Genomic DNA, 24,056 nt, shown 5'->3' with positions numbered 1-24,056 from the left:
CTCCCAAACACTGAGCAAACACTCCTGGCCCCGACCTCCACTGCCCCGGCGGCCCCTACCCTATCCCACTCCAGACCCCACGCTGAGAACAATTTGCAGAAGTGCACCCAGTAGACGACCCCATGATCTCATTAAATGTGATTACCATCAGCCATTAGTGCTCAGGAGGAGGGGGGGGGGGGGGGGGAGTTGCTCCAGGGAAACAAGCAGATTTTGTTTTTTTCCAGAATCTCTCTACTCACCTGGAATAAATAATAACTCTGTCACGCTTTCAAATTCCTAATTCTGCCTCCAAAAGGGGTTTTTGGAGCGAAACAATAAGACAAAGAAAAACTTCAGAGCTTGTGGAGGTAAAGTCAGAGTTGAACTTGTTCGGTTGAAGACGATGAGGACGTGTGCGCAGGATTTCCTTCATTGTGAGTAAAACCTTTTCCTGCCTTCATCTGTTACATTTCTCAGCTTTGTTATTTAAAAAAACAACTCAGGGAAGCTGGTTAGTTCGAGTTCGAAGGTTTATCAGACATGAAAATGCAAAACGCACATTTATGATTCTATGGGAGGAAATTCTGCAGGATTTTATTCTCGAAAGACATCGTGGGGACGTCATCGTCATCACCAGCTGCTTCGACCTATACTTGACTTTGAGTGGTTTCTAGAGAAGCACAGTACTCGACACACTGAGGTCCGAGGAACATTTCGTTGTTTTGGTTCAGACTAAACTGAAGTCTGAAGCTCTGGGAGGACGAGTGGTGAACGAACACTGGAGACATCTGCGGCAGCTGAACTGTTCCGTGTGAAATCAACTCCTGTCTCGACTCAGACTCTCGGAAAAAAAGCTTAAACGTTAGCATTCACTGTTTCATTTGCATTCAGACTGAGATGCCAGGTTAATTGTGGGTAATTTACATGTTCTCAGCGGCAGACAGCACAGATCGGTTACGGAGATATTGCAGGGTCTGCACCTATCTGAGCTCCAGGTAGTTAAGTCCTTATCAAAACAGGCTAACACAGACTAATGACGTAATTGGCGGTCAATTAGTAGCACAATAGCGGCAACCGGCTCAATTAGCAATATGTAAACACATGTTGTATCGTAATTATGCAACTGAGCATCTGTGCACATTCATTATTCTGATTCGTGTGTATTGAGGATTTCATGATAATGTTGGAAATAAGTTAAACTTTTAAAATAGAACATCCAATCGGTAATTTACTGCAGGCTTTATATTCAATACAATTTCTGATGCATTCGTGTCTCTCTAACTTTGTATCTCCCGATAATCTACTAAAATCATCCGGAGGGGTCGTAAGGAAGAACCCAACGTTCTCCAGAGTTCTTGTTTCCTTCTCTAAAAACAGAGAATCACAGAACTCTGAGACGTCAAGTTTTATTAAGGAAGCACATTTAAAACAAGAGTTAACCAAAGTGGTGTGCAATAAAAAAAAAAAAAAAACAGGAACTTAGGTTAACCAAAAATGTTTTGTATGAAATATTCAAAAGCAAAAAACTAGTTTGAGTCGAGGAGATTTATGAGACTCATCAGTCATCACATATTCTGCCTTTGTTTTATTACTCACAAACAGAAACGCAGTTTTTACAACCTAAAGACTCAAACTCTGCCTCCCAACCTCGTCCCTTATCACGTCCCCCTAACACGTATACTTGTTCTACGTCCGTACTTACAGCAAGATACCCCCCCCCCCCCTTGTTTACTCAGTACCAGCAGTAGATAACGGTCTCCAAACAGTCCTTCACATGCTCTCCCAGTGTTAATGACTCTGCTAATGACGTCCGTAATGAATGTGCTCGCTGTCACAATCAACATTGCTGGGTGGGTCTAACAATTATGGACGAACAACAACAATGGGCAGGGTGATGTGTGGTCATTGTAATGGACCTTGACCCCCCACAGGGAGCTGTGAATGGCGGAGGGCACGAGGAGTCTGCGGTCCCAGCTCCAAAACATGTCCAGAGCAGGACTGGGTGGAAGAAGTGCAACACAGTGAGAGTGTATTCAGGGTGTGGGAGAAATATGTGAATATACGCTTTCACTGCTGTTTGTCTTTTTTTTTTGAAATTCAGTTATTTTCTGAATTCTTTTAACAGGTTGAACATTTTGAGAACGTGTCGGGAAACATTGCAAAGATGAAAATATACATGCTGCTGTCAGACATGCACAGAACCGCAGACGTTCTCCTGGAGCTTTTCCTGCCTCGTAAAATGTTCAATGAATGTCTGAGCCCATGTGAGAACCGAGCAGGAGGATGTCCGAAGAATTCACAGCGAGCCAGTGGGCGTGTCGATGAGGTTTCTAACACGCAGCGGACGCAAACCTGAACTAAAAGAATCCCGATAGTGTAAAGCAGGAAACAGCTTCTCTAGATCCAACAGAGCTGTGCTGCCTTCGCCCGTTTGTCTGGAGTGATGAGTGATGAGTCTATAGGGGCGCCTCAAACAGTGTTCGTCAAAATTATGTTATAAACAATCTGAGATTAGTTTCTTCCAAAAAAAACGTGATAAACGGCATCAATGAATAACTTTCAATTCAAACTGTAGCTCAGATGGGAGCTCCCTGCAGGGAGGTTTCCTACTGAGACGTCATTGGGAATACTCCATTGGTTGTTGGGGAGGGGGGGGGGGGGGTAAAGGTTGTCAGCCCCCCCCACGGCCTGGGGTCCCAAGCAGTTGCCTGTCCTGCCTGTTCCCAAGCTGCCTGCGCCTCACGCTGTAACGTCCTGAGTCACGAATTAATTCAAAGGTTCACAGATGTGATCTACTTGCGCAGTTAATGACATCAGACCGGTTCGTTAATCGTCAAGTCTTCGTAGATTAGTCATCGCTGCTTTGTTTTCTTTTTAAAATCTGGTACTTTTTAAGCCAGAAAACGCTGGAAACTAAAGTGGTGACATAAAACCAAATGTCTCGATTCTGATCAATTTAACGAGGCCAAATATTCACACGAAAACCTTTACGTATCATGGTTTGTGTGGTTTCCAGTGATGCTAATAAGCCTTTTGAGTCATCACCAACTTCACATCTGTCCTTTGTTGTTATTTAGTTTCAGTGGTAATTATGCTGAAAAAACACATCGCCCATAAGGACACATGGTGCTAAAATTGTTTATAATAAAATGTACTAATTATTTTGGGTCAAAACAAGATAAAAGGAGGAAATGAATGCACTTATCTAATCGTTTAAAATATCCTCAAATAAAAGCCAGTGTTTCATTCTGGCGTCAGAGGTTTGAACTGTATTGCTGGTGAGGTTGACATAATGTTCTGTTTCCAATTGGAACAAGACAGAAGAGTGTGACTCGCTCTGTAATGAGAAACAGACCTGAGTTGTCTTTGTGCCAGCTCAGAAAAAATTAAACAAAAAAAAAAGGGAAAACAAGAAAAGGACAAGACGTAAATTTGGAGCAAGGGTCACCCGTGGTCAGGAGTCGAGAAACAGGCCATTTCCAAATTGTCAATATTTTTATGATTACAACAAACGTCTGCAACTTGTTTCTGAAACTGGATGTTTCCGACTTTTCACCATCCAGAAGAACTGGTAACGCAACCACCTCGTAAAATACAATTTAACAATCATTTTTCTATTTTCAAAATACCCAAACCTGTTTGTTTGTAAATGTGTAAATCTGAAGTTAATGATGTATAGACTGTAAATGAAGACGGTGTATAAAGTTATCTCACAGCATAAAAATGGGCAGAAAGGTCACGATTAACAGCTGAGACTCATTTGCGATCGGTGGAGCACATGCGTTCACAGAACCTCTGATCGGACTCTGGCTCCAAAAATCTAAACATTCAGAATATTTTGGCTTCATTTCTGTATAATGGGGTTGAAGTGGGGTGTCATGCACCTTTATTTACAATCTGTGGTGCAGCCCAAACTTTACGCACAGAGAAGGTATGTGCTGACTGCACATGTGAGCACACATCTGTCCAGAAGAAGAAGCAGCAGAAGCACTACAGGACCCAGGTTTTACTACACTGACACAAACATCCTATCGGATCATGAAAACACAGAAATGTCAATGTAGTCTAACTTTTCCAAATTATCGGTACCTCCAAGGCTACGGAAAAGAAAATCCTCTTTTAATCAGGATCATTACAGCTTGTTTAAAAGATAGCTAGAGTCTCTGATTAGGTCCAAAAACATCCAGTCAGCTTTTGACTTCGGGCCAGAGCTGAGTTTGAACATCGACACTGAGTCAGGAGGAAATTCTGAGATTTGGCAAAGCTGAGTGAAGTCACAAAACTGGTTTATGTACTTTTAAGGAACCACTCCAACAACTGACAAACTAAGAGGAAAAAGATCTTTGAATGAGATTTATCGTCGTACTGGATCCATAAAAACCAGCTGAGCCCCTCCACATTGAAGTCATGGTGTTATAGGACAACAAACATGATCTAATTTTAGGAGGAATCATTAGTCAGAGTTGTGCAGCGGTCTTTCCTCCGGAGGGTCGGCGTTTCATTTCAACACTTCCAATACATCACGACCAAAACAACGACAAAAAAGAAAAGAGAGAGAACACACACATTGCATTAATCTGTGTAAAGTTTCTCAAAACAAACCTCGGCTGAAACTCTCTCCAACATGACAACCATCACACTCTCACATTTGTTTTGGTTCAACAAGCTTCCACATGGGGGAGACACGCTCCTCCCAAATCCTACGCAACCTTTTCTGGGTTTGAAAAAAAAATTGAAGAAACACATAAATATTTCCTCTTTGGGGAAGTTTAAAAAAAAAAAAAAATACAGAGAGAGAGAGAGAGAGACAGAAAAACAAAGAGGACTGACAGACAGAGGAGGGAGTGAGGAGGTATTTCAAAGAGACATGGAGCGATGAAATCATAACTCTTGGCTCTGCAACACTTCAGCTGTGTGTCGGCTCTCTTCCTACCGTGGACTCATCATCGTCACAGAAGTTACTCTGAGGGCCAAACGAGGACGTAAGGCCGAGGAGAGAGGAGGGAGAATCTGCAGAGGTGAGGAGAAAGCAGTTGTGTGGGAGAGCAGAGGCGAGGAGAGAGCGACCAAAGACGGGGGAGAGAGTGAGGAGCGAGGAGCCCGTTATTCCAGCAAAGAGCGAAGGGGGAGAGGGAGAAGAAGACGCAGAGAAGAAGAGAGGAGTGATACAGAGTCGGGGAAGGAGGGAGAAGAGTCAGCTGGACATGGGGCTTTGTGCTGTTCTCCTCATCTGTCTCTCCCAGGCTGAGCTGGGGAGAGCGTGGGCTCAGGAGCACGAAGGTAAGCAGCACATACACACAGGTTCTCCCACGTACTCTGATACCAGCTGCCTTTGGATGCATTTCATCTTCAAGTGCCGCAAAGAGAAGCTTGTGAAGGTGAAAAGAAATCTGACCCGGATTCTTCGCCTCTGGAAACTTAGTTGAAATGTTTTTGGGCACCTTTTTTTTTTTTTTTGCTGTGTGTGTGAGTGAAGTTAACAGGTCCCCTGACATCAGCTGCAGGAAGCAGATGAAATGTTGTGTTCACGTCTGGAAATTCTTAGTGTGCCGTTTTTCAAAACCTGTTTTTTTTTCCAGATTTGAAAGAGAAATCGTGCGTCTGGTGATCTGGAATCTGGAAATCCCGGATTTTAGCAAAGAAATGTTTGAGGTTAACCAGTAATTTGGATGCTTTGATTCCAGCAAACTAAATGAGGGCAGCAGCTGAGTCTGGGATTTTAAGTTTAGGATGAGTTTGTGTCTCATCACCCCCGCAATTCTTTTTGTGCATCTCCTGTATACATGCACCGTTACAGTCCACCATCGTCCCATCTGTGTGTGTGTGCATGCATGTATTTTTATTCTCCTTGGAGATACCTTATTTTTAGCCAGCCCCCGTTCTTCCTCTGCCACTCCTCCTCTGACAATCAGCGGTGCTCCAGTTTCTGTGGCCTCTCCTGTGGTCCCAGTTCCTCTGATCAGGGGCCTCGCTCTGCAGAGGACAACCCGACACACTGCGCACAGACTGGAGACACACACATCCCCGCTAACACAAGCCAACTTGAAGTGCAGCAAAATGTCCGTATGCACATTCACCACGAAAATACACTAAAGTCAATATATATATTAGTCAAACAAGAAATCGATCAGCTCATACTTTCACACACTCATAGATATCAGCTCCCTAAACTCTCCCTGATTCTTTTCATCTAGATCCATGAAGGATTCCCTGAGATATAAGACTCCCGCTAATGAAAACAATCACTAGATCCGAACCAAAATTTTACAGGTTCTTTCGTGACGTATGACGCAGCCTGGTATGAAATTTCGAGTTATTCCGTCCAGTCATTTTTGCGTAACCCTTCTAGACAAACAGACAATCAAACTCAGATGAAAACCGAGGGAATAACTGGCAGAAGAATCGATTTTACCAAAATAAAATCCTATCGTGAAAACTACAAATAATGAAACTATATTACAACCGGACACTGGAACTACATGTCATCTGAACCAAAAATAGAAAATCAGTTCCAAATGTAAACCAAAAAACAATTCTCTGACATAGTTGATCACTTGAATAAAACAATTTACAAACTCTGAATTTGATCCATGTCCATATTTATCTTAACGCTACATTTTTCATTTTCTTTCCGGGATCTTATCGGTCCGGCTGCCAGTGTTTGTGATTGTGTGTTATGGTTACTGCTGTTCCTCTGAGCGGGAAGATGCCAAATCACTTCCTCCCACGCCGTGAGTGTCCGGCTGGTTCAAACACGTTTCTTGAGGATTACAATAAAAACAGTGTATTGATCTGCAGTGACATTACAAAGTGATTAGTGCTCCGCCAGTGCTTCTCTTCCCAGCAGACTGCAGGTGCTTTGCAAATACCTGCTCTGTGTTTCGTCTAACGCGACTTCACAGGGTCGGGACTTGAGATGTAATCACTTGTTCCCAGTCGTGTTTGGATGGGACACAATGCTTCACTCTCTTTATCCGGCTGAAGCACAGATGTTGGACTTTCGCTCTCTTCTCGCTGGGCCTGCTGATGATTCTGCTTTTCTTTCGGAGATCAAGTACACGTGGTGCCCTCCGCATATTCCCGTACTCGCTTGATCTTCAAAGTGTTGTAACTTTACCCACAAAGAGGAAATTAAGTTTTTACGAACAGCACTTCATCAATCTGAACAGACCGAAAGATGTTCAGATTTAGTCTCGGTCGAGGAATGTGGCTTCAGATGTTGTCTGATCAACAACTAAAGAGTAAAGGCTTGTTTATGATGCCTTCTCGTACGAAAAGCGCTACGTCCATTTTAAACAATGCGACCCCCGAGTCGAGAGAGTGAGCGTTTCTGACAACATCAACGGGCGATGACGGAGTTCGCCCTGTGCATCATTTAACTGCCTTTAGTTTCCTGTAAATCTCCTCACAAGGTTTCATCGTTGTTGAATCTTCCTCCTCGAGAACAATGATCGTCTCGCTTGAACTCTTGGCAACCCAGCTCCCCCCCCCCACCATTTCAGTTTGTTCCGTGTTGTCCACAATCGTAACCTTTCAGAGAACACAGACTGAGAAAATGATCGCAGTTACTAACAGAAAGAATCTGTCTCTTTATCCACTGTTAAATGAGACAATAACGGAAACGATAAACAGCTTGAATTCTGCTGGTGATACTTAAACAAGGAATGAAGGTCACAGAGAACTGGAAAAAGAAAAAAGAGAGCGAAGGATACAAGGGAGGGGAAATCGGTGCGTGGGAGATGATGATGGGATGAATGAAGACAATCGGTGTGTCCACAGCACGCTGTACCTGGTTAAGATGCTGTGTCCTAGTTTAATTCGGCTCCAAACACCCACCAGGTGGTTGCTGCAATGCAGAAGCATCTGAGGGGGCACATACAACCAACGCCATGAAGGTGTCACAGTTTATATTTAAGTGTTAAACCTGCAGGATTAGAGGTTTCATCCACAGTCAGGTCAACACACCCGGATTAAAGATGAAGGATTAACCAGCAGGAAATCTGCAGACGCACCGAAGCAAATTGACTCCGAACCGGAGGATTCTAAAATTAAACGACAAGTCAGAATCACTTCCATGCATTTTATTCCAACATAGGAGGCGCCACAGTGTGTGTTTACGATTAACCACATCTGTCGGTGTCATTCGTTCTTTTTCAGGCCCCGTTTAAAAGTCACCAGGATGTTTTCCTGCAGGTTCCACGTGTGTCTGCCAGACATGATGCTCCTGACGACAGCTCCACTCCAGTGCTTATGTAAAGCCCCCTCTTGAACTCTCTGTAGCCCCATTGTGTTGGAGGTTCATCCAGGCCCACATGCAAACAGTTAAGAGATGTTCCAGGAAAGAAAACAAGTTCAACGCTCACACAGTTTGACAATCTGAAGGTTTGGAGAGGGGGTTTAATTCACTGGACATCCACACTCCTCAGCTGCTTCCAGAGCACAAATGTTCGAGACAGATTCTTCTGACATTTTACAAAACCTTCCAGTCCCCAGTAAAATGTCCTCATGAGTCCATGTGAGCAAGACAATTCTTGCAGGAAAATGTGCAGCGAGCGTGTGTGACATTTGCTACTGGTGAAAAAACCCAAAGAATACAAATATCTCGGGATGAAGTACCCGCAGAAGACGCTCACAAACATGTCAAATTGGAAAGATAACAAGATTCGAGAGTTTACGTTGATAAAGGCCGACAATGAGCTGTAAACAAAAACATGTCTGCCTCCTGCTGTTCCTGTTGTGAACGCGTCTGACCCGGACACTCTCCTGCTGCATTCTTCATATGTGAAAAATGTTCTGGACATCTTCCAGAGCTTGTGTCAGAAAACAGATGTAAAGAACTGATGCATCGTCTCCCATCGGCCTCCTCCTCCTCCTCCTCATCTCTTCCCCTTGATGTTTGACACCTCCTCAGCTGTTTTGTGATGATGGTGATGAAGATGCTGTCAATCTGACCCACTTAAAAGCCTCTTGTTCAGAAGCTGTGCAAATAGCTTCCACTGCAGCGGGATCAAACAAGAGCCCTGATTAAATCCATCTCTCCTGTACGTGCGATAACCTCTCTCGGTTTTCCCGGGTCTATTTTCTCCAACAACAGGAAACTCCCTTCATTCAGTCTGAGCTATAAAATACATTTTGATTACGATGCTGAAATTTAGTGATATTGCAGCATACGGCAAAGGAAATGATCTCACGCACAATCGCTGGCAACAGCACAACTTTCTACATCTTGTTTCTGAGGGGCGGGAAAACGCACTGTTGTCTTAGCTGGTTTCGTCTCCTGGGGACAGAAACTCTCTCATTGTGTGGTTTGTCTAAGTGACAAGATGTCAGTTTACTTTTTGTGCAGAGGGAAACCATCATGTTCAGACGAGTGAGAACTACTCAAAACCAAATTGAGGAAATGAAAGAGAAGAAATTCCTGATTTCTACACTTTGGCCTAATGTTGTAATCACAATTTAAATAATAATGAAAGCAGACTCGTCTTTTTTCCTCTCTCCTTCATGCTGTTGCTTAACAGTTCAGTGAACTTGGATTTCACATAAACTCCTGACAGCAAACTGGGTTTAATCGTTGGGAACGAGTGAGGAAAAGAAAAATCAATGAGCTCCGTTGATTTAGCAAAAGTTTTCAGAAATCATGGCACCATTAAAATTTACTGAGATTTATTTTCCTGATATTGATTCAAAAACCCTTTTTCATTTATTTTACTTTTGCTGTGGAAAGATCTGCCTGTTAATAATCACAATTAAGAGGATTATTGGTGACCAATCAAGAGAAGGGAGTTTTACTTTTAATCAGATATGTGTAGTCACTACGCTTTATTTTTAATTTATCTGCATATTTAATGATTTGTATTGTATACGAGTTGCATTGCAATGTTTTTCTCTTGATACTTTGGATGTTGTGCGTTGTGATGCACACGTATAATTGTATGTGTGTGTAATTGTTTTATTTTATTTCAAGTTGGCTTTAAATAAATGGCAAGGGATGAAAATTAGTCTAAATAGCAAACTCTTATTTGTCTGTTCAACCAATGAGCGCTGCCCCAATCAATAAAATAAAGAGACGATCGGTAACGGGGGGAAACACTTGAACCTGCAGAGTTGAAGAGGAATCCCTGCGTGCACTCACTCTCATGCCTGCCTCATTCCAGATGCAGTGAGTTGGACTCCCCTGCGGACAGATGAGGATCCGCCCGGCTTTCACACAACCAGGAAGGACCAGTCGACCGCCCACAAACACAGAGGAGTCCGCGACACACAGGTTGGAAGTCAAGGAGAAGGAACTGCTATCAGCCCCCTGCCTGTCGACGTGACACGTATATTGGTGAGATCCAAACAATCACTTCCTGCTTCTTATGCTACATCCACACATCTATGTTTTCATTTTAAAACATTAACTCTGCTACGGATACACCTGACTGAGACACTCACGACCGCTTGAGTCTTTTTGGTCATGACGTGCCCCAACTGATTCGTCAGGCTCCCATCACATGACCCCCTTCTAGAAGAGCGCAACATGCATAGTCGACTACAAGTGTTTCTGAGATTTTTAAATGTATAAAATAATCCACAATGTGCTTAGATTTGCGAATGCCTGCAGGAATCTGTGGTTGTAGTCGGATTTGTAAACGTTTAAAAACTGGGTGAAAAACTTGGTCGGAGGTCAATATTATAAGTGTACCCATTACCTCTGTGTGTGTGTGTGTGTGTGTGTGTGTTTGATTGAGTGTGTGAGATGATGTTTGACTTGTCTCTCTCTTGAATCAGCCTCAGTAAAATTCAACCCAAATAAATCATGTTGTACCTTTTTTTCCTCTCCCTACAAATTAAATAGAAAACAGACGAAGACCTCCCTCTGCCAACTTACAGTGTTTTCTTAAGCGCAGCCGTGCGTTAGCATGTGCACAGGCGTGTGCTTGTGGATGACTCACTTGGACAAGATCGTGAGCAGCCCTGTGGTGCTGCGGTCACTGACTTTTTTTTTTTTTAGGGGGGGGGGGTCGGTCTGATCCCAGTTTCCGAGATCCTCCATCTCTCCTCCACTGGGAATCTCTTCAATAAATCAGTCAGCTGTGAGGGAAAAGTACGTGATTGTTCCCATCTCCTCACCTAGAAATCCCACCCACCCCCTCCTGGAGAGAACACAGGCTGGAGTCAGGCAGCGGAGACGGGAGAAAAAAAGTGGGTCACTTTGTGTATATGGAGCAGCCAGAGAGAGCGCTGCATTTAACTGCTCCACTTTCTGAGGCTAAACCCCAGAACCATTGCTCTCTGTCACCCTGAACTGTGGCAAACATTAATAATGCCATCAAGACGAGATGCACGTTCAAAGAGACACCAGTCATCCACAGTGTTATTTATAATGTGTATACAGCTCCCCCAAGTGGAGACGCGTGGGACAGAAGTCCTGATATGTCCCAGTGAAGTGATTTCCTATTTACCTTCAACACAATGTAGTCTCCTCTCATGACCTCTTTTGATTGGTTGTAAGTCTTTGACGTCCCAGAATCATGTCGGGGCTGAAAAAAGGCACCTTCAAATGTTTGTCGAGAGCGTAGACAATATTTAAAGTTGGACGAAGCGTCTTCACATCCTTCCACTACCCAGAAATGAAGCTGCGGTATTAACCTGTGCCGAAACATGCTCTCGACCAATCACGAATTACTAACATGGAGGAGGCAGGGTTTACGACCTCGATATGTTTGGCTTTACTTTTGAGGTTCATTTCTAGAAAATAATTTCACTTTGAATCTCAAACTGCTTAAACAACGTAATAACAAAATGACGTGAATTGATATTATCAATAAACCAAATCTGTAAACCACGTCACCATGAGACATTTTCTTCTGGAAACTTTTCTTTCCTGACGAGTGGCCTCTTTCTGTCAGCAGGACTCCCACAGGTACTACAGATGGCAGAGTTTTGGTCCAAAAGACAGAAACACTGAGGGCTTGTGGGTAGATATGAACGCCTTGCACACAAGCCAAGTCCGAATCCACGGCATACTGTCCAACGCGCATCGACAGGCAGCGGTGAGAGGAGCACGCACACGCTCAGAACCGTCTGATTGAACTTCCAGCCATGTCTGATACTCTCTCTTTCCCACAGAGGGTGGCGCTTTCTTTTGATTTCCCCTTTTACGGACACAACTTGAGACAAATTTTCGTAGCGACAGGCGGTGAGTCTTACTTTTCGTTACTTGACACCACAGCAGCTCTAATCTGCTCTGCTCTTCCAAACAAGAGACTAAACGTCTACCAATGCACTCAATGAGACTTTGCCCGACCCAGGGGAAATATGCAGGCGAAACAGGCCGCAATTTATCTCATTAAATGTAAATGCCTTCATCTTTATTTTTTGATGATGTGAATTCCTTTTAGAGCTGCTGTGCGTGTCCTACATTTTTAATAGTAAGACGATTGAGCTAGTTAGTTAGCTAATTGCTAACCCTGAGAGACTGTGTGTATGAAACTATTTTAAATATGAATGTATTGGCCAAGCATTATCATCATCACCTTTTCAATTGTCATTTGCTGTTGAGCTCACTATGTCGTCCTCTGCATGGACCTCCCTGATATCAGACACAACCATGCTGTGCCTGTGTTTCTGACCCCAGGGTTCATCTTCATGGGGGAGGTAACCCATCGAATGCTCACCGCCACACAGTACGTTGCCCCCCTCATGGCCAACTTTGACCCCGGCTTCTCCACAAACTCCACAGTGAGATACTCGGACAACGGTAAATAAAATGTGAGCTCCGTGGTGATGTCTGCGGTTTGTGGGAGCTGCTGAATATCTTTGACTGGTTTCTGTGTCTCGCTCTGCTCAGGGAATCTATTTGTGGTGCAGTGGGACAAGGTGCGGCTAAAAGATCGAGAGGCTGAAGGAGCGTTTACTTTCCAGGCTGCCCTCCACAGGAACGGCACCATTGCTTTCAACTACAGAGATGTAAGTTATGGATTTCGGCCGAACCGTTTCCATCATTGTCTGTTCGTTTAAATTCATTTATGGACTTTCCTGTTTTTATACGGGATGAGAACCGATCCCCTGCTGGCACATCAGGTTTATCCAACTGATAAAGCCGTTCTTCTTCAGATCCCTGTACCGGTGGAGCAAATTAATTCCACCGAGCATCCAGTGAAAGTGGGACTGTCTGATGCTTTCATGGCACCCTCCTCAGAGCTCTCAGGTCAGATTTCAGATTTCAAACTTCTTCTTTAAATTAGACTTTTGTTTTTATTATTTCTATTGTGACACATCAGCACTTTTCAGTTTTTTCCAATTGTTCAGAAATGCCACAGGTTATGTTATGTTTTGTTGCCATTGCATCGTTTGTCCACTAGAGAGCACTGCTACATTTATTTCTCAACTGTAAAATAATGCCCAGTACTTATGGAACTCCAGATTTAAAATATTTATCAAGAATATAAAGGTGTCTGTTAAACTCTAAAATCTGTGTCTGATCTATGGGCTTTATTTCATAACAGCTTTATAGAGGAGAAATGATCCCATGAACAGATACATTTGTATTTCCCAAAGATTTTATTCTTTAATATGGATAATACATGCTGGATATTCTGTAAAAAAATCAGAGTAGCCTTTAAAACACGAAGCTTGGGGACATACTAACATTGTACATTTCTGTTGAAGATCCGAAGCAGTACACTATCTACGAGTATCATCGTGTGGAGATTAACACAACGAAGATTTTCAACGGATCTGCTTTTGTGTTCACTCCTCTACCCAGCAAGTATTCTTACAAACTGACCTTCGTATGACAGCCGAGCCTCATGATTCATCCCTCTAACTCGTCTGTGTTCCGTTCCTCCAGCCTGTCTTCAGCACACATCCTGCGATCTCTGCCTAACATCCAACTTGACAAGCAAGTGCGGCTGGTGCAACACACTTCAACGGTAAGATGAGAGTCCAGAATGATGTTGCAGTGAAGCCTCGGACAGCTCATCTCATTCACGTTCTTGCTGAGTTTCAGATGTTCTGATGGTATCGACCGGCATAGACAAGAGTGGTTCGAATATAACTGCACTGAGGAGGTGAGACACACTTCCCATGCATAAAGCCGAGGAATGAGGATGGTTTTTAATTGTTTTGAGTCTGTGGGTTTCCACTCAGGCTAAAGGCACATGTGAGGACTACAACCCGATACCTGAGGGAACGATGAGCTCCTTCAGCCACTCCGCCCCTGGTCCAACAGATTCTTCACCACAGCTCGATGACCACTCGTTTACTACTGGTGAGGGGAAAACACAGTCAAGCTATTGTTGCTGGAGTTCCCACAAAGTGCGGAAATAGTCTGCCTGCCTGTCAAGTATAATACAAATTTCATGGAAGTTTTGACAGTCCATAAAGTGGGCAGGACTGAACATAAAACACTAAATATTTGTCAACAACTCGTTTTCATTCTGAGATATTTGTATTCCTTCAGTTTAGCGTCACGTTACAAACATCAACAACATACCCAATTTGACGGAAATACTTACATCGGCTCACTTTGACGTTTTCTGAACATTAAACTCGGGCGCTGGCAGGAAAAAAGTTACAGAAAATGTCCATTCTGAATAATTTATTTTAGTCTTGATGGTTAATGGTCAGTGAGAAAAAATATTCCCTCCAAGATACCAACAATCTCTGCTTTCTTTCCTTTCAGATTTACAGACAACTCCTCCACAGCATGAGGGGATAACAGAGAACACAGCCATAATAGCAGGTGTAGTGGCAGCCCTGGTTCTGCTTGTAGTTTTGACCTTACTGGCCGTCTACTACATCAACACGCACCCTACAGTTGCTCCACCGTTCTACCTCATGCAGGTGAAACAAAGACGCCACACACCACAGTTTCACACACCATGTACAGTCAACCATTTGTTTTTGTGCTTAAACACAAAAACAACCTCGTCTTGTCTTTATCAACTGCTGTCTCTCGTTTGTAGCGACGCACCAACAACTACTGGCCCTCTATGAAGTTCCGCAACCAGGGCTGCGACTCCAGTTACGCTGAGGTCGAGCTCGGGGGTCATGAAAAGGAAGGTTTCATTGAAGCTGAGCAGTGCCTCTAAGGGTCCTGGACGTGAACAACTGGGTCGGAAGAAGGACACCATCTTGAAGACTGTAACGTTACTACAACAAGGATGAACAATGGACGATCAGGCAGACCAGCGACACTTGGCAGCCGGACAGTGTTAACTTGAACTGCTGTCGTAGCTCGTTCTCTGTGTATCTTGCTCTCCGCCATCACACACGGAAGAGAGGCCATATCATCCAAGAGGGTCTGAGAGGAAGCCAACTACACAGAAATGATGAGATTCAAATGTGTAACTGTACAAAACCTATCGATCCGAGGAGATGTCAGGGAATGAATCGAACTAGCCTTCATACTGCAAACCAGTGTACAGCTCAACCTTACTTTGTGTTTTTGTTTTTATCCGGTGTATGGAGTTGGTTTTCTTTTTTTCATGAAACTTCTACGTGAGCAATGATTGGTTCATAAAATGTTATATCTTTGTGGACTACAACAGATATTTAGCTATATAACTGATAATGACTATAATGATCATCTTGAACTTGTCTGGAGAAATGTGGATTGTTTTGGATTCATTTTAGAGGCATTGAGTTTTCTTTTAACCTTTCTGTTTAAATGTCTTATAATAAAAGCTGGTGATGAGTGTTGATATTCATCTCTTTAGGAGTTAAACACAAATGTTGCAGATCAGATACAACAGTCGTAATGATCTAAATCATGAGTTGGGCTTAGTTTAATAAAGCTGAAATAGCTGAATGTAACATCCACAATCCCACAATGTTTTATTTTACACACGTTCAGATTCATATCCATTGACGAAAATTATAACTTTAAATATCATATTATAATTTAAAATGGAAGTGGCACGACAAAACATTTTACAACTCTGAGGTAGATCAATTACGAGTTATACCTCCTCACTGTCTTTGTACAATACATTAACACTAAAGCTATACATAGGCCTGTATCCGATGAAAATTATATAGCGATAATCATTGATATCATTTGAAAGCCCAGCCCTACATGACACAAAGTCAGACACACACTATGAGGGACTGATGACAAACAGGTAATGCTAATCACTGCCACCTGATGTAGCCATGAGAATACAACAAACACAACACACAAAGATGCCTGAAGAAATGCTGACCCACAAATCAAACAACCCACAGACAGATGTGTAAATATAGTGAATTCAGCTACGTAGCTAGCAGACCACTGTAGGGTTTGGTTAGCCAAAGCAGAAATAGCTAATATGGCACAGCTACATATTGACATAGAAACAATAGAAACATGTTAGCTGCTAGTAATGAATATTAAATATGAACCAAGCTGTTAAAAGACTTATTTCTGAATCGACCCTGCAGCTATTAGCTCGTAATTAGCTTAACCGGTGTTAGCAGAGAGACTAGCTCCAAATAAGGAATGGAATGACACAATAACATGTGTGTTAATGTATAACTTACAGTTTCACGTAGGCACATTAACCTGGAGGTAGAGGCAGTGACACGTGTGTTTACAGGCCGCGTTTTAAAAGAAGGTTGAGCACGTGGGAACAGGTGGAACAGACCATTGTTCATTCAAAGGTGGGTGGGTGGGGAGAGTCGAATAAACGGACGCAGGGGTCAGTGGGGGGCGTGAAAACGAGCAGTGACATAATAAGACGACAAATCAAAGCGTAAAACGTTTAAAGGCGGAAATGTTGTAAAATGAGGGGGCACCCGGATTTGAACCGGGGACCTCTTGATCTGCAGTCAAATGCTCTACCACTGAGCTATACCCCCGCTGGAGGAAACTGGTAGGTGTCTGAACATTATGTAACTACACATGGAGGGTTTTTTTTTCTTTTTCATGTGCGCTGGATGCTAAACACGTGTGAAGACCGTGGACGCATGTTGACATGTAAAATCCATGTCCTGCGTTATTTCCCAGCAGCGGAGGTGCTTGAAGCTCCCCCCAGTGTCCTGCAGAGGGCGCCAACTAAACACAATCCACATGTGAAATGTTTTTTACAAACTTTTCCATTTGTGTCTTTATTTTTTTACATGTTGATGCTTTGATGTTTACAATGTATCAATCTGCTCCTTTGATGTGTTTAATTGCTTTTATGTTTCACCGGTTTCTTCTGTTTCCTTTTAAGGTCATTACCCCTTAATGCTTTTTAAGATGCCTTCAGGTGCTCCTACAAAAAACGTAATTCACACGTTTAAGGTAGGATGCCGTCATCGTATCCTTATGACACAGACATGAAATTGAGGCTTGATATTTTTCAGTTTAACCATAAATAAGTATAAATAAAAAGAAAACACTACCGAATATATTTTGAGTCAGGATTGGTAAGCAAGTTTTTTTTATTTATATTAAGATATTCTGAAACTTTATTTATCCCAAAGGAAGTTCTCGTGCCACCTTGCTCTTAGATTGCAGCATCACAATAAACTATATAATACAATAAATACAATAAATTAAGTCTAAAAATAAAATTAAAGTGAAATTAAATATAAAAAAACTAAGTTTATTATAAGTGACAATATATTCGTCGCTGTTTTCTTCCCAAATCTCGGCCTGTTAGATCATTTCTCACAATAAATCTTCTTAAATCCGACGCTTTCTGGGGGGAACCTGAAGGCGTCGTGACTCCTCCTCGTCTTCAGGCTGCGTCCGTATATGAATTGAATTGTCTGAGGACGCTCCGTGTTTTGTATTTTCCCAGCTGCCTCAGGGATTCTCTTCTATTAGTGGTGCGATTAATCCCATCATGAATCCGCCCTGTGGAAGATGCAATAAACCAGTTTACCCCACAGAGAAGATCAACTGCCTTGACAAGGTAAGCTGACAAAAGTCCAAATCACACTAAAGTCTGCAAAGTTTTATTCTTTAATATTCCTGCTGTAAAGAGTTTGAATCCAAATCACTTCTGTACTTAAATGCTGCAAAGTTCTCACAACCTCACAGAAGACGAGAAACTTTATATTTAGAAAATAAACTAAAGAGAAGCTCCTCCTGTGTTATGTTAACTTTAATTCAGAATGTTTTGTGCAAGAGCTTTTATCTAATTCTAATCCAAGATGTTGCACTCGTGTCCATAATTAAACCTTATAATCCTCTTGTTTATATTTATTTATATGAAGCTGAGTCTGACTACATTATTACTTTTGGGCATGAGTGAAAAACTCATGAGAAGAGAAGCCACATCCGGTGGATGAACACTGACCACCAACCTCTGAATGTTAACAAAGTGCACTGAGTCTGTGTGTGTGTGTGTGTGTGTGTGTGTGTGTGTTACTGTCAGTATGAGCTTGTCTAGATGTTCATCGATCTGATCATTGAAATGACATTAATAACATGTTGTCACACAGCTGGATTACTCAACATTATTTCGGATGTCTGATATCTTTAAAAGAAAATGAATGCATCACAGAGGTCACCCTCCGTGACCTTTCATTTCTAAACAGGACAACTTTTTGGAATTTGGGTGACGACATTTTTAGCTTTCCGTCCATAATTTAGACAATTAAGAAAAACAGATTTTTGGGGGCAGATACCGAAATTTATTCGATACCAATATATTGGCCGATAAAATAAAATAAATTGTCAATGATTGCTTAGTTTTGGTTATGAAACAGAATGACAGAGTGAGCTGAGGCTTCATATTTCACATTTTACCCAAAACTTTAATGTAGATGAAAAGAAAAATATACAGAACTTGACTTTAACACGTTTTTTATAAACATAAATATAAAAACATCTCTATAGAGTTTAAAAAATAAGTTTTTCATGTCAGCAAACACAAACAGACACCGATGTTTCTGTGAAAGGTTCAGTCGACCAACAGATAAATCAGTCGGGCTTTATAGTAAAGAGTTAACTAAGCTACGATACAAACTATACCTTCAAATTTATCTCACTCATTCTTCTGTGGTAATGTTGCTGTTTCTTTTATTTTCACAACTTGTAAATAAAGCTTAATACTGTATACTGTGTATACTTTAACTCACATTCATGTACAAATGTAAATCTATACATACCCGTTTTTTTTTTCTACACGTTTATCTTTTATTTCATTTTTAGTCTTTCTTGATTTTATAATGTTTATACCTGCTTTTTGCTCTTTCACCTCTTTCTCAGGAGCTCTGTGACATTTGAATTTCCCTACAGGGATTAATAAAGTATTTCTGATTCTGATTTCTGATTTTCTTTTTATTGGCTCTCGCTCATGTGGCGGCTGAATGAGGCCACAGCTGTGTCTCAGGGATTTTCCCACCGTGTCACGCTGAAGTCCTGTCCTCTTTTTCTTGGTGGATGAATTCAAACCATCAGCAGCAGCAAATAAGAATTAAGAGTTGAACGTACGTCTTCTTCACTTTGTTGAACTTATTTAACATTTTGCACTTTGTCTTTCTCTCTGCAGTACTGGCACAAAGGTTGCTTCAGCTGTGAGGTGTGCAAGATGGCCCTGAGCATGAACAACTATAAAGGATTTGAGAAGAAACCTTACTGCAGTATGTGAGTGTTGACTCCACACCGACCATCTGGTTATTAAGATCACCGAACACCAGAGTTAACGGGAAATCATATACGACTTTAACACCACGAGGGAAAATAATAAAACCGTGACCGCAAAGTTAGAATACGTAGTTTTATAAATCTTATTTGTTGGTTTTGGGAAAAGTTCTCGTGACCTCATAACTGCTGGTTGCAGCAGAAGTTGTGATTGTTTGTGAGGTTTTGGTCACGACAATCTGACACGACAATCTGACACGACAATCTGACACGACACGGGCAGACGTCAGTTTCTGGGCAGTGGAAGACGTGATGGAAAAGAGGAAGTGTGAACAGACAGGCTGAAACATGTGATCCGACAAGTCGTCCGTGTAACCTCTGACCTTTCAGATATCTACAGCTTTTATTGTGTTTCCTCTCGTTCTTATGGATAAGTCGTTGTTGTCGTATTCCAGATATTAAAAAGTCAGAATCGGCTCCAGGCGGTTGAAGAGTGAAACTGAGGATCAGTTAAAAGAGTCAGAAGTTATTAAAAAGAGTTTATCTCTAATATTCTGCAGGAAACTTTTAAAATAGGAAGAATTCTAAACAGAGTTTGGTGGATTTGTTGTTTTTCTGCTTCAGGAAGCTGGGCATCATGGGTAATATCCACTGATTCAACCACTTCATCTCTCAGACACACATGAATTAATCACCACATGTGGCTGCAGGGGGCGCTGCTGCTCAGTAAAAGTTGCATAGTGCTGCTTTAAATCCACCGACCGCTCGTGGTGTTGAGGCTGTTTAACATCAACACCAACATGTTGTGGAGGCGATGGAGACGTTTAATTAATCGTGTCCACTGTCCTTCTCTTCGGTTTCAGGCATTACCCCAAAACCTCCTTCACTATAGTGGCCGACACCCCCGAGAATCTGCGTCTGAAACAACAGACCATGCTGAACAGCCAGGTGAGACCCTCGGACATCAGTCCCGTCTCTGTTTCCTCTCACCGCCACAGATGCTCGTCCTAATCTGATTGCATCACCAAGAGTCTTTCTCTCAATCTGTCCCACAGCAGGAAGTGAGGACGCGGTTCTTGGCTCTGCGCTCGTGACAATCGGATTCTTTTAATTGAATCAAACGAGCCTTAAATCAAATGAGCAAATACTAAAAACAGACGATGCTTTTAGAGGCTTCATGTTGATGTGAAGATTCGAGACGAGGCAAACATCTGAGTTTTATTTGAGCTACAAAGTGATGAGCAGCATGAAAACATTAAAAATCTCTCGTCCTCTTTCGTCTCATGTGGCAGCGGCTCAGCTCGGCCTCCCTGGCTGCCTCCACTGTTCTTAGACTCTAATCTCCTCACGCCGTTCAGGCCAACGACTTCACCTGATCAGAGGGATAAGTCCCTCAAGTCACGCAAAAATTAAACAGATTCCTTTACAGTTTTGAATTTCAGTTCACGGGTCGACTTGTCCCTGAACATTTGGAGGACGAGCCTCTCGTTTCTACGTTTCCTAAAACTCAAATCCTCGACCGGTGTGAGCCGGCAGCAGCACCGTCCTTCTTCATACAGCACGTCACCTCAAATTATGAACCACTGATCAGACTCTGGATCTAAATGACGTCATTGTCATAAGATGCTAACGTTCATATAATCGGAGCAGACACGTCGTCCGTCTTCACAGTCTTCAGTGTCAACAGGCACGTGTGCACGTTTTTTTTTTTTCTGCAAACCGCATTTGTCAGCGGGGGGCCGTCTTCACCTCACTCACAACACAACGCAGAGTTAGAGACACTCCACAAGAAAATAAACCCCACGTGTTGAACAGCAGCTCAACTCGCATTGATAACCACGAAACTATGTGGTGCGAGCTGTTCGCTGTCTGAAACCAGTCGCTAGAGCAGGTTCCAGGTTTGGTTTAAACCGTTTGAAACCACTGTGTTCATCACGATGTTGTTACGCTGCACGACTTTTATAACATCATGATCACATTTACACCAAAAGCCGTTTCCTCTCTCTCTCTCTCTCTCATGCTCTCTCTCCTTCTCTCTCTCTCTCTCTCATCCATTCGACCCCAGTTCACTGTTTATAACCATAAAAGTCTCGGCAGTCCGGCTCCCTCACTGAGACACATATTCCTCATAGCAAGAACATGACTCATGTGTGTGTGTGTGTGTGTGTGTGTGTGTGTGTGTGTGTGTGTGTGTGTCTCAGATTCACCTTCAAATAAACATTTCAGACTTGTTTAATGTTGTCAGGTAATCAGTAAACCATGAATGCAGCGTTCAACTCTTTTGAATTAGGATTAAAAATGCATGAATTCATTTGATATAACAAATCAAACTAAATCAATGAGAGTGTTTTAACATGTTTCGATGAATCTTCAGGCTCTTTACAAGGAGGATTTTGAAAAGAACAAGGGGAAAGGTTTCAGCGTGGTGGTCGACACTCCGGAGATGCAGAGGTTGAAGAAGACACAAGACCAGATCAGTAACGTAAGTGCACTGTGAGCAGACGCTCAGACCGGGAGTCACGTCTGCAGGACTGTGAGACCTGACGAGACCTGACGAGACCTGACGAGACCTGACGAGACACGAGCAGAGGAGACAAACCACTGTGGACGAAGGGATCAGATCCTGCAGAGACACACAGGAACATTTCAGACATTTCTCCTCGTCCTCTGAGGAGCAGCTGCCCTATATGGTCAAAGCCCCTCTACTGTGGAGACACACACACACACACACACACACACAGCAGCAGTTGCAGAAAGGAATGACGGCAATAAGCTCCATGTCGAAAGGGCAAAATCTAGAACTTATTTTTCCACTGGTTGTATCTTTCCTTCCACCTTCATTACTTTCCTGCTCATTTTGTCTTTCTGTCTCCCCCTCCCCTCCTCCCCTCCCTCCTTCTTTTTAGTTTTTTGTATATTTGCCTGTTTTTCCCACCGGCGTCTGTTTCTGTTTGCTCCTCTCGAGGTCGACTGAGGACACAAGGGGCTGCTCTTTGTTTTCCTCTTCCATCCCCTAACAAGCTGCCAGCCTTCTATTCACTTCACAACCTCCGTGTCCCCCTGGTGGATTCACTGTAGACCGCACAAACACAGAGGTTTTCTTTTTTCTGGAAGGTGAAGGAGCAGGTTGATTATTTATCATTATATTCATTAGATGATCCCATAACTGAGCGGTAAACTGCATTCAGGCTGGAGGAGCAGTTTGCAAATTCACAATAAAAGCCCGGACGAATATTCTCATTAGAACAATTTATCAAATATTAAAGGTCAAAATGTTGGAGCCAAGAAAATGTGGCTTCATTTTTGTAACAATGGGAGGAAGTGGAGACGCATCGTCCATCTTAATTTACAATCAACAAACACACACACACACACACACACACACACACACACACACACACACACACACACACACACACACACACACACACACAATCTCTCAGCACCTCCTAAAATGGTGAGCTTCTTCTCACAGGGGCTGAACTTCAGGGTCAGTTGTTAAAATGTGAGTATTGTGCCCTCGTGTGGATTTAATGTGTGTTGCTCTGTGTGTGTGTGTGTGTGTGTGTGTGTGTGTGTGTGTGTGTAGATAAAGTACCACGAAGACTTTGAGAAGAGCAAAGTTCGAAGTGACGCCCCCCCTCCTGAGAACAGACAAGGTGACGCACAACCTCACACATTTTAAGTTAGAGTACCGAAATCCACATTGTATATTTGTACTAGTGTGTGTGTGTGTGTGTGTGTGTGTGTGTGCAGACTATGAGGGGCAACCCTCCAACCCTGAAAGATTCACGCAGCCAGCAGTGCCCCCTGCTGCTGTAGCACCACCTTGTGGAGGGGTAAGAATATTGCATAAACACAAACTAAATGTCCAAAAGTATGTGGACACCGTGACATTACACATTTAGTGTAACTAAGAATTAAAAGGTAATGTTAGACGTGAGAAGAATTCATGAGGACTTTGCATTACATTTCAGTGAGTCTGGTCTTCATCCTCTGTGTGTGTGTGTGTGTGTGTGCACTCAGAAGCGTTACCAGGCCCTGTACAGCTACACAGCAGCTGAAGCAGATGAAGTCTCTCTGCTGGAAGGAGATCTGATCTCAGACGTGGAGCAGATAGACGAGGGATGGATGTTCGGATGCAACCAGCGCACGGGGCAGCGAGGGATGCTCCCCTCCAACTACGTCCGTCCTGTGTGAGACAAAGACATTAGTCGTCCATCTTCAGTCGTCCCCTCCTACGATCAGACCTCTTCGCTAAGTCACTTCTATTTTTTTTTTTTCTTCTTAATTTCCCTCTGAACTCACCCAATGGTTTCTGCTTTGCCTTTTTGTGCAAATGTTTGATTGGTTCTCTGACAAAATTTCACTTCGGAGAAACAATGGTACTAAAAGTTGAAGTGAAAATGTTTTTGTGATAGAAACTTACAAAAGAGGAAGTAGGAGCAGAACAAAGGATATGCATTTGCAGAAATAAAAAAATAAAAATACAAAACCCATTTGTTTATTGTAATACTTCCCAGATGGTGAT

General features: G+C 42.7%; 2 protein-coding genes and 1 non-coding gene across 4 annotated transcripts; 2 read left to right on the top strand and 1 right to left on the bottom strand.

The window, feature by feature from the left end:
• The first annotated feature begins 4,702 nt into the window (after positions 1 to 4,702).
• LOC109642107 (plexin domain-containing protein 1-like) lies at positions 4,703 to 15,671 on the top strand. 2 transcript variants are annotated; one of them, XM_069517673.1, is made up of 13 exons: positions 4,703 to 5,262; positions 10,137 to 10,309; positions 11,874 to 12,017; positions 12,094 to 12,163; positions 12,602 to 12,724; positions 12,815 to 12,933; positions 13,081 to 13,174; positions 13,636 to 13,731; positions 13,817 to 13,898; positions 13,976 to 14,036; positions 14,116 to 14,236; positions 14,651 to 14,811; positions 14,934 to 15,671. In XM_069517673.1, the coding sequence occupies exons 1-13, from the start codon at positions 5,187 to 5,189 to the stop codon at positions 15,057 to 15,059; spliced, it is 1,446 nt and encodes a 481-aa protein (XP_069373774.1). In that variant the 5' UTR covers positions 4,703 to 5,186; the 3' UTR covers positions 15,060 to 15,671. The 2 variants fall into 2 exon arrangements, with proteins under 2 accessions (XP_069373774.1, XP_069373775.1); XM_069517674.1 differs by having other exon boundaries at positions 4,720 to 5,262; positions 11,877 to 12,017.
• A 1,063-nt stretch (positions 15,672 to 16,734) lies between these two features.
• trnac-gca (transfer RNA cysteine (anticodon GCA)) lies at positions 16,735 to 16,806 on the bottom strand. The gene has a single exon. It is a non-coding gene; the product is annotated as a tRNA-Cys (tRNA).
• Positions 16,807 to 17,689: 883 nt separating this feature from the next.
• On the top strand, positions 17,690 to 24,020 carry LOC109642115 (LIM and SH3 domain protein 1-like). The gene is made up of 7 exons (XM_069517677.1): positions 17,690 to 17,849; positions 19,434 to 19,528; positions 20,389 to 20,473; positions 21,900 to 22,007; positions 23,115 to 23,184; positions 23,282 to 23,364; positions 23,552 to 24,020. Exons 1-7 carry the CDS (start codon positions 17,781 to 17,783, stop codon positions 23,723 to 23,725), a joined length of 684 nt encoding a protein of 227 aa, XP_069373778.1. The 5' UTR covers positions 17,690 to 17,780; the 3' UTR covers positions 23,726 to 24,020.
• The last annotated feature ends 36 nt before the right edge of the window (positions 24,021 to 24,056 follow it).

Source organism: Paralichthys olivaceus, chromosome 21 (genome assembly GCF_024713975.1).
Source record: "Paralichthys olivaceus isolate ysfri-2021 chromosome 21, ASM2471397v2, whole genome shotgun sequence".
NCBI lineage: Eukaryota > Metazoa > Chordata > Actinopteri > Pleuronectiformes > Paralichthyidae > Paralichthys > Paralichthys olivaceus.
This window is presented reverse-complemented; position numbering and strand designations above follow the sequence as displayed.